The 10,871-nt window shown below is 39.1% G+C and overlaps 1 protein-coding gene across 1 annotated transcript; it reads right to left on the bottom strand.

Moving 5' to 3' along the window:
* Nucleotides 1-271: 271 nt before the first annotated feature.
* PCDH18 (protocadherin 18) lies at nucleotides 272-8,290 on the bottom strand. Its single transcript, XM_070949154.1, has 4 exons — nucleotides 5,801-8,290; nucleotides 4,533-4,618; nucleotides 4,258-4,421; nucleotides 272-981 (listed from the first exon to the last, which is right to left on the bottom strand). Exons 1-4 carry the CDS (start codon nucleotides 8,288-8,290, stop codon nucleotides 323-325), a joined length of 3,399 nt encoding a protein of 1,132 aa, XP_070805255.1. The 3' UTR covers nucleotides 272-322.
* Between the last annotated feature and the right edge of the window lie 2,581 nt (nucleotides 8,291-10,871).

Genomic DNA, 10,871 nt, shown 5'->3' on the forward strand with positions numbered 1-10,871 from the left:
GTGATAGAAATACTGTACGTTGACACAAATGGTGTCAGCTGCTTATATGTAGAAAAACATGCTTGCCATGGGAGTACAAAAATAAAATTTATTTGTTAAATTATGCATAAATATAAGATACAAATGTATTTTTAAAATACAGTTAAAGATAATCACACTTGCATTGTGTACATATGAAAATACAGTATTTTAAGATTCAACATACACAGACACATTTATGATAAATGTAACTAATTGGCAATGCCAGTTCTTTTCATTATGGGTTCCCATCTCTTCGTTTTCCAAAAATATGGAAAATTAAGATGCTATGAAATAAGACACTCTAGTTCTGCCGGACATCATGTAGCAGCTTGTTAATTTCTGCCACCAGTTCACTAGCATCCATGAGTTCATGTTTACCATCACTAAGGTGGTTAAGCACATTGTCAAACTCATCTTCCTCATAGTTCTCTGGAATTTCCTCCATGGCAGGTAGCCATTTTGAAGAAGGCTGGGCACCTGAATGAGTTCCCAAAGTAAGCCCAGTGCTGTTTGCAGGGTTTTGAAAATGAGTACTGGCTGCCCAGGCTGCCACCCCTTGTGGATAGCTTACAGTCTTGGCTGGCAAATGTCCTTTCCTGCGCTCTAATGAGCTGGGAGGCTCTATTTCATTACACTCTGTGTAAGCATCCAATGAAGGAGGCAAGAGACGTTGGAAGACGCTATTCATTTCAGAGAGTAGAGATGAGGTACATATGTCAGCTGCTTCTTCCATATTCTGATTGTCTTTGCCAAAAGTTGAAAAGCTCTTTTTCTTTTCAGGCGATTCAACCTCCTGATGATCCTCCTCCTCCTGTGGTGGCTGGCTTTGCTGAGGCTGAAATTCTTCTCCTGGTATAAACATATTGCTTCTGTAATCAGAAGATGGGGAAGGCAGTGGTGGCATCCAGCACTGGTCAGAATGTCCCAGGACTCTGCATTCCTCTGTGCATAATCTCATTGCTGAAAGCAAAATGAAACCAGATGTTAAAACCTGCAAGATTTCAGGCACAATTCAAGGTGTTACTGTTGACTGTTTAAAACCTTAGTTTAAAAGTAGTTTGAACAAACATGCATATATTTTCTGCTCAAAAAACACATTCAATAAATCAGTACTTCAATCCTTCACTGAATCTTATATTAGTAGTGCTTAATTTTGTTAAAAGCTTGGCCTTTGAATGGCATTCTGAATTTATATTCCAAAGAACTATGTGAAGGTAAGAACAAAAGCTAAATTTCATTTTCCTTTAAAATGAAATAAAGTATAAATACAGTCTAATCATGAGTTTAATTATTTATTTGATTATATTTGAAATTTTACAGTAGAAAAATATTGGTTCATGTTTGTGTTACTTTGGTACTATGGTTATATGAAATGTTATATCGCATTTCAAATATTTTTCTCATAACTTTTGCTGAAAATACCTTTTTGCTACCCAGAAAAGAATAAAACAGCCTAATTATAAAGATTGCCCTAGTTTTGAACACACATAGTTTTAAGTTCTTGATCAACTTCATAAATCTAAATTGTGAAAGGCTTTTTTCTTAATTAGTGACAATAAGAGAGCAATGTGGCATCAACTCCTGCCATTAATTTTCATAAATCATTTTGTTGCGTTCCATTTTGATGTATATATTTTAATCTAGTTAGACAATTAGCTGCCATTTAGATTCTAGATCTACAGAATCTAGAATCCATATATCATATTACTCATCTAATTCAGAATATGTACTGGGATTTCTTATAACTGCTCTAGTTTTGAAACATGGTGGTGCAGTGGTTAGAATGAAGTATTACAGGCTAATTCTGCCAACTGCCATTGGTCCAATCCTGACCAGCTCAAGGTTGACTCAGCCACCTATCTTTCTGAGGTGAGTAAAATGAGGATCCAGATTATTGGGGGCAATATGCTGACTGTAACTATGAAGTGGTATATATTGTAAGTACTTTTGCTATTGCTATTATGCTTGTTATAGACTTTTATAGAAAAAGTTTAAATGGCTGTGTTTTAGAATTTACTGGTAAGCTTCAAAGCACCTTTGTTTGATAAGCAAATATTGTACTCTCTCTTCCAAGTGTGCAAAGTGCAACGTAGCAGTTCCTTCTCCATTTCTTCCTGTGAGAGCAAACCTATGATGGAAATTTAGTTGAGAGAAGGTTAGCCGAAACTCATGGCTAAGGGATGTATTTGACACTGCATTTACCCATCATAATTCAAGATTTTGACTATTACAGTACACCACACTTGCTCCTACATATATAAATACCTTGGGAGTATAACCAAACATTCAATTTATGAATGTTAACTAAAACTCAAACCTTTGCATTTTTTCTACTGTAAATAAACAGACTTGCTTTCATGAACTCCAGTGCACGATTCTGGTTAGACCTATCAAAACACACAGTGAGGGGTCAGTGTTTTGAATTATTTGAAAAGGAGTTGGGTAGATTTATGGAAGACAGGTCCATCATGTGTTATCAGTCTTAAAGATTTATCATCTGGACTGGAAGCAATATTCCCCATGCAGTTGCATGGGAACAATAGTAGAAAAGCTGCATGTGTCTATCTCCTGCCTGTGAGCACCTAGCTTGTGAATTTAGCTACTATGAGAAACAGATGCTATACTAAGGTAGACCTTGGTATGAACCAGCAAGCCTATAATGATGACCTTATGCCCTCATGTTTGGAAAACTAACATTTGGAGAAGACCATGATATTAGTGTGAATACAAATAGCTACACTAACAATAGGCTTTACCACTAGATTTAAATATGGATAATATCTGCAAGATTAAACAAAAATATAGCAATCAGAAATGCTTCCCTTATTAGTATAAATATCTTAGTTGAATAATATTATATTTACCCCTGGGAGTCTTCCAAAATATTTAGTGTTCTTAAAGTATACAGAAAAAAATTATCATGCTATAACCCTGTATACATCTGTAATCAACATGGAATCTGTGAACCAATACATTCATAAGCAATTCACTTGATACCCATCCAAGTTAGTAACAATAACTAATTAACCAATGCATGCCTAATTTAAGGCAGGATCTTTAATCTATAAAGATTGGTTTATACTTACTTTGAGTGCAAAGTAGCAAGATTCCCATTGTAAGGTTTACAGCTCTAATGATGGTTTTGGATATTACTTTGCAACCCTTCTTATTTTTATTTTGCCTCAAATTGTCATAGGGATGTTCACTTTCTCATGACAAGGATGTTCAGGCCATGGGGGCAAGGGATTTGAAAAGTAAGATGTATTTAATATTCCAAAACTCCAACTTCCCCCCCAAAAGCCAATTATTTTGGCCACACCCAGTAAAAGAACAACCTGAAGTGGGCCAAGATCAGAGAAGGAGACCAGAAAGTCAAGCATAGACATGGATTTCTTACTTGTGATTTAGCAGTACTGTGATTAAAACAGTGTTGTAGTCCAAGCATTTGGTAAACTACTCACCATTAACATTAACAGCAAACGATATCTATTTGCCATTAACATTTGATACCTTCTTACAATTTTGGGGATTCAATTCAATTTAGGGAAAATTTAAAGACACCGTTCATGGGATAGAAACAGCGGTGGGCTGCTGGGGGTTCACAGGGGTTTGGGAGGACCTCTAGCTAAGATTCTGTATAGTTCTGAGAACCTCAAATCCCACTCCTGACTGGCCCTGCCCCGCCTGCCCCACTCCCCTGGAAGTCCCCACACAGCCTGTTTTGGATGCACGTAAGTGCAGAGCATGCGCAGAGGCTTGGGGAGGGCAAAAAAATGAGCCTACCAGAAGTTCGGGAAGGCTGGAAATGGGCCCATTTCCAGCCTCCAGAACCTGGGGAGGCCGTTTTTGCCCTCCTAGAGACTCAAGGAAAGCCTCTGGAACCCAGGAAGGGCAAAAAGCCCTCCCCCACACTATGATGAAGGAGACCAACTAGGCGTGCCCACCATCGCCACACCCACCCAGCAGCCGGGTAGAGAACCCCTTGCTAAAATTTTTGAAGCCCACCCCTGGATAGAAATGTATTCCAGAGAGTTATGACTATTAAGTTTTAGACAAACTTTTAAGCCTTCATAGGGCAAATATATTTTGGTTTTAAATTCTTGAGCAAGTTCTAGGTGTTGTTCAGTAGAAAGGGAAAAAGAAGAGTTTATTTTTCACCAGTACAAATTTGTCTATTTATTATTGTCTGAGAATGCTGAAAATAAGCTGAATTCTTAATTTTCACTGAATTTTTACCTGCAGGAATTCTCCCATCCGTAAGAAAAAGGTCACTGAATCCTTCTCCAAGAAGTCTGTCAATAGGAGAATCTCTCCCTAAATCATAATCACTGTCTCCTGCTTCACTGTCACCACGGCCACTATCTTTCAGGCTGAACTTATCCATATCTTGAAGGGCATATCTGTGATAAAACAAAAGAGACATGTGGATTGAACTGGGCTTCATTAGCTCATGAGCTAAGCCTATACCCTCTGATAATGCTACTCTGAACTTTGCCAAAGAAAATCCTTACCTGTAGCTTCTGGAATACTTGTTGCCTCGAAAATTTGGCCTTGGTTGATATTGGCCTTGATGAAGCATGGAGAGAAGCTGAGACACCTATTATGAAACATACAACAGCAAGAAAAACAATGAATCTTTGCAAAGGTTATCCATATAACTTATCAAAGAAAATCTATGTATATTAATCACTTTCTTTTTTAAAACCATAAACTCTGTTAAAACAATCTGTCATAAGAAACAGAATTCAATATAAGACAGTTATAAACATCTTAGTGTATTAGATATATTTTAGCCTTGAACCTTAGCTTCATGATCCAAAGCATATAAAAACCTTAACTCTGAACCTTAAGCTAGTTAAATCCAAGTGTTTGGCTCTAAATAGTTTTAATTCCACTGAAGTCAGTGAAAAAGTAGCTATATTTAACTGCTCTGAGCTATGGCTCAAAGGCCTTAAACACATTCATTAAAAATTTGCATGCACAGTTGACACAAGCTGTTAGAACAGATGTAGTTAAAACTTCATTAGTGTTAGTAATATATTTCTTCATTCTTTTGTCCCCTTTAAGTATGCAAATACATTATAAGTATATTGAAATACTGAAGCATAGAAGAACATGTGATTTTTACATCCTGGAAAGATTTCTAAGGACTAATTCTAAAATATATTTAATTAACTGGAGTAATATTACTGATAGGCTATTAAAATTCAGCTAATATTGTATCAATATTAACTAAATTTTAACCAAATTAATTAATATTGCACCAATTACTACGAATTAGGGTAATAGATATAGATTGCAAAACTCTGGATCACCACTAGGTACAACAAAATAATGTGCTTTGCTCCCATCTAGTGGTCATCTGAAATTTGGATAGCAAGAGTAGCAAGATCTAGCTACCCTATTATTCATGGCTTTTGTGATTTGTACAGAAACTAAAATCACATTCACAGCTGAAATTCCATGATTTTGTCTTTTTTTTTTTTACCCAAGTAGTGTAATAAGAAATGAAAATATTATCCATCCAATACACACTGTGTGTGTGTGTGTGTGTGTGTGTGTGTGTGTGTGTGTGTGTACTTGGGAAACTGCAGTGAATGTATATTCCCAGTAAATTTCTGGATATGTATAAATATATATCGTAAATATAGGAGTGTACAGTCATCATATATAATATGATGATATGAAAGGATTCATTGCAAATTATTGTACTAAATAGACATAGGATTTGCTTATTTATGTGAATGATTTTTAATTAATGTAATCTGTATGATCTTACCTCAACAGCAGGAGTAGCATGAGTGAGCTCAAGAGAGAAATTCTCAGGTACGTGATTTGATGAGATGGTCACCAGACTATTTAAAGACTGATGACTGTGATGGCTTTGTCGACTGCTCATTTGCCCTCTTTCCAGGGTTGGAGATGATGAAGGTGAAGCTTTGTGGTGGGATCTGATTGGTAAAGTACCATTAATGGTAGGCACTAATGTAATGTCCCCTTTGTGAATCTGTCTTGATGGCCTTTTGGGATGATGCTGGTATGTGGATTCTGCAACACGACAATTATAAGACCGGGTGTCTTTCTTCTCACGATTACACATTGTAGCAAAGACGACCATGACCACCAACAAAACTGCACATATTGCTCCTAATGATATTATTGTGATCATGGAAATATCTAGAGGAGGTTGGCTTGTGTATGTTGCTTCTGTAGATGAAAGTTGATAAATATTTTTAACAACACTGCATTTCAGAAGTGCTTTAGTACTCAATTGAGGGCTTCCTTTGTCCCTAACAACCACTGTAAGTTCCCATTCTGTTGATGTAACAGATTCAATACTAGCATTAAGATAAATGTCACATGTCTGTGGATCCATCACAAAGAGGCCTTCTTCACTACTAGTTGCTAATGAGCAGCTTAGTTCTGCATTAACCCCTGAGTCTCTGTCTATGGCTCTTATCCTAGTGATGCAATGGTTACTGTCAGCTTCCTTGGGGATTGAAATCTCTGCTGTATTGTTGTGCAGTGCAGGCCCCACAATCAAAGGAGCATTATCATTTTCATCAATAATAGTTAGTACCACTGTTGTATTGCTAGCCAACTGTTGACTCCCTCCATCTCTGGCTTGAACCATAAAGACTATCTGGTTTACTTCCTCATGATCAAAAGTCCTAAGTGCATAGATGGCTCCATTAGAGGGATCAATGGTCACATATGTAGTTATGGAACTTCCCAAAATAGATAGTGTCTCCAAGATAGTGTAGGTCACCTGCCCATTATCTCCCAGATCTGGATCAGTTGCTGTAACAGAGGTGATATATGCACCTGGAGAATTATTTTCCAAAATTACAATTTCATATCTATTTGTCTGAAATTGGGGTGGGTTGTCATTTTCATCAATGATCTCGACAGTAAAATGTTTCACTGTAGAAAGACTTGGAGTTCCTTTGTCTTCTGCTATGACTGTCAGGCTATATTCAGATCGCTTTTCTCGATCCAAAGAAGTATTTGTTAAGATGAAATAGTTATTCTCGTATGTCTTCTGAAGTTTAAAATGCCCATGTCCATGAAGCTTGCAAACCACTTCTCCATTCAGTCCAGAATCTTTGTCTTGCACCCTAACAAGGGCCACAAAAGTCTCTGTGGATGCTTTTTCAGAAATATAGGCAATTTCTTCTTTTCCTGGAGACATCAGGTTTAAATTGATTTCAGGCTTGTTGTCATTCACATCAACAACCTTAATAATGATTTTGCAGTGAGCTGGAATTGAATTTGGACCCAAATCTTGTGCCTGAGCATCAATTTCATAGGATTTGGTGGTTTCATAATCCACTGGTTTCAGAAGAGTTAATTGACCCCTTTCAGAGTCCATTTTAAAAGTCTCTATAATTTTGGGGGACACGTGACTACTAAAGGAGTAGACAACTTTGCCATTGGCACCTTCATCTGGGTCAGTGGCATTGAGGTCAATAAGTAATGTGCCAACATGTGAATTTTCTAAAAGTTGAATAATGTACGTCTGTTGTTCAAAAACTGGACTATTGTCATTAGAATCTGAAATGCTGATTTTCAGGAGAGATGATCCACTTCTCTGAGGGACACCATTATCGGAGGCAGTTAGTTGGAGTTCATAGCTCGATTTCAGCTCCCGGTCCAGTTCCCGCACCACAATCAACTCTGCATATTTGGCTCCATCTGTCCTCGTTCTAACTTCAACGGTAAAGAAATCGTTGGCCGAAAGTGAGTATGTGTAGAGGGAATTTTCCCCAACATCTGGATCAAAAGCACTATCCAAAGGAATCCGCGTACCTACGGCTGCGCTCTCCGAGATTTCAAGAGGAATAAGAGCTCTGGAGAATTGAGGCGAATTGTCATTAATATCCAACACTTCAACCTCGACGTGGAAAAGCTGCAGATGTTCAGTCGGCAGAGTGATCACGTCAAACTCTATGGAACAGTTTAAGTTTTTCTGGCAGAGTTGCTCCCGGTCAATTTTAGCTCCAATGCTGATCTCTCCGTTGTCCTCCCGAACCAGCAACAACGGAGAATTCCCCCTCTGCATGGCTCTGAACCGCACCGAAGAAGGGTTAGGCAACCTATACAAAACGTCGGCGACATCTTCGGAAAGCCTGGCAATGACCGAGCCAACCCTCTGCTCCTCGTATATCCTGTATTTCAGATTTTTGCCCGCTGCGCCTTCCCAGCAGGACATGACGGTCGCCACTGCAAAGAGAAGCATAAAGTGCCTTTTTCGACCCAAACGCGGCATCGCGGCACAGGCTCCCGGCTTCTTCCTGCCCACAAGTTACAAAAGCAATTCGCTTAACTTAATCTCGGTCCCCTCAAACCCAACGTCCATTTGGTCCTTGGAAAATTGGGAGGAAAAGCTGGAAAAAAAGGAGGAAAAACCCGCGCTTGCAAACCTTCCTTCTGAAACGGAATGCCACGTCCCAGCCGCTCAGGAAAAGTTGCCTACAGCGAGACCGAGGTGGCGGAGCTCCGAGTATACATCCCGTAGGCAAGCCGGCTCGGATTCCTCCGCTTCTTCTCGTCCGAGAGGTTTGCACATCCAGGCTTCTTCCTTCCGCTGCAGCTATTATTCACCGAGTGTCGAAGGAAGGGAGCCGAGGCTGCGCGACGGCGGCGGCGGCGGCGGCGGCGCGGTTTCTTCCCGAAGAGAGACTCTCTTTAACGCTCGCTCTCCTCAGCTTCTGGCGGCTAAGTAGCTCAGATTGCTGACTCCCGTCTAAAAATCGGTGGAACTTCACTTCAACTCAGACAAAGCTTTTGCCCGGCTGGATGTGTTGAATCGTATCCAGCCAATCAGCTTGCTTCCAAATCAAAGGACAGTGAAGTCACACATGCTCATAGACCAAAAAAAAGGAGGAGGAGGGAGGTGGGAGCGGCTTCCACCTTCCTCCCCCTCCCCCTCCTCCCACTACCACAAAAGGAAACAAATTTGCTGAGGAATGTCTTAAAATCAACTTCATGTTCTCCAGTTTTTCTAAAGATTTCGGTTTGGAATGGGCTTCTTTCTTTGTCATTGGAACGAGCACTTCCATTAATATCCTGGCAGATAGATAACCCTTCAGATTTTGGTTAAGAGGCAAGCCAAGCCTTTTGAGTAAGTTTGCTTAATCAAGAATTTGTCCTCCCTCCCTCTTTAGTCCTTTGGCTGCTTTCAAGAAATTGATCCTTTTGATTTTTTTTTTTTTTTTTTTACTTAAAATGTTTTGCCCACATGAGAATTTGGTTTTCAATCTTACGCTTCCCTTCATTTTACTGACAAGAAAAAATCCATCCATAGTTTTCTTCTTTTCCTGGTTTCAGAAAATGGCTATATAGCACTTGATGTGGTTGGGCTCTTGGGCGGTCTGAGCTTGGGTGCTTCCTTGCAAATGTTTCATAGCTTGCTAATGAAATGCCTGCAAAAGAAAACAACTAAGCACCAATAGCCCAGCATTTCAACCCTTAGCTTCATACGTTCTCTTCTATTTGACATTGCTTTGTAGGTATGTTATCTTCCACAAAAGCCTTTTCTTTCTTCTTACTATAATACAGACCTTGCAACTTCAGAAGGTTTCCTTTCCTCTTTGTTTTAAAAGCAGCCTTTGTCTTTGACATGATGAGGCATGCTAACCCATTTGGCCCATATGTGAAATCAGTTTAAAATATCTTTGGGATAGGATATTAGAAAAACAGGACAGCATTCTCCAAAGGACAATTTATTTTATTTTGTTTTATTATTTTATTTATGTATTTGCTAAAATTATATGCTTCTCTTCCTTCAGGAACTTCCGTATGGTGTTCATAGCATCCCCTCTGCTCATTCCCTCCCCCTACAACATAATAGCAATAGCACTTATATAATCCTTCACAGTGTTTTACAGCCCTCTTTAAGCGGTTTTACAGAGCCAGCATATTGCCCCCAACAACCTGGGTCCTCATGTTACTAACCTTGGAAGGATTGAAGGCTGAGTCAACGTTGAGCCGGTGGGACTTGAACTGCCAAACTGTTGGCAATCAGCAGTCAGCAGAAGTAGCCTGTAGTACTGCACTCTAACCACTGCACCACCATGGCTCTTACTAATACTCTGAGGTACTGTCTGAATTACTAGCTCCAAATGTCCAGCACAGGTAGAGCTGAAGACGGATCTCGTCAATTCTAGTAAAACAGCTTAATCACTGTACCACACTATATCTCCATAAGTTCTCTTTTGTTTCCCTGGAACCAAATTTCATTTCTTATAGTCCTTTAAGAATTTTTTGTTAGCTTTGCTCCAGTATATGGACTATGGTTATCATAATGCCTAGCCAGGAGAAAATTGGTTGATGATATAGATTAATTGAGATAATTTCAGACTTGGTTACAAACTTAGCTTTAGTTTCCAGTATGGTCTGTAATGACATCTGACTTTGAGGTTGTGATCCTCAACCCATGCCAAATTCTGTTTTCATTTAGAGACATGACAAGGGTCAGAGAAGTGCTGCTTACTTGCTGAGAGTTTGGTCTAGAGTCCATACTCGTAATCCCAGCACATCTTGGAAAACTGGAAAAATTATTGGTGAGTGAGGTTGCATTTGGGGACCACACAGATCAGTCTACTGAACTGAACAGAGCACATACACTCAGTGTGGAAAGTCCATGTACAATTCCTGGTATCTCCAGATAGGATTGGAAAAACTACAGTCTGAAACACTGGAAATTTTCTATTAAACAGCATTGACAGTATGCAATAGATAAAATCTCAGTATTGGAATAATAATCTCAGAATAAGCTTCTTCTGTTCCCGACTGTATAGATATCTTATAGCTTGTGTATCCTCTTTTGTATAGTTATGTTGATAGTT

This window comes from Pituophis catenifer, unplaced genomic scaffold, assembly GCF_029215685.1.
Source record: "Pituophis catenifer annectens isolate HBS135680 unplaced genomic scaffold, rPitCat1.0.hap2 SCAF_8, whole genome shotgun sequence".
In the NCBI taxonomy this organism is placed as follows: Eukaryota; Metazoa; Chordata; class Lepidosauria; order Squamata; family Colubridae; genus Pituophis; species Pituophis catenifer.

Bases quoted from the DNA above. Each gene is read 5' to 3' on its own strand.
- PCDH18 (XM_070949154.1), bottom strand. From the start codon at position 8,290: ATGCCGCGTTTGGGTCGAAAAAGGCACTTTATGCTTCTCTTTGCAGTG. The intron at 4,422-4,532 runs GTAAGGATTTTC...GTTTTATCACAG, and splicing joins AAGTATTCCAGAAGCTACAG to ATATGCCCTTCAAGATATGG. The intron at 982-4,257 runs GTAAAAATTCAG...TTTTGCTTTCAG, and splicing joins GGATGGGAGAATTCCTGCAG to CAATGAGATTATGCACAGAG.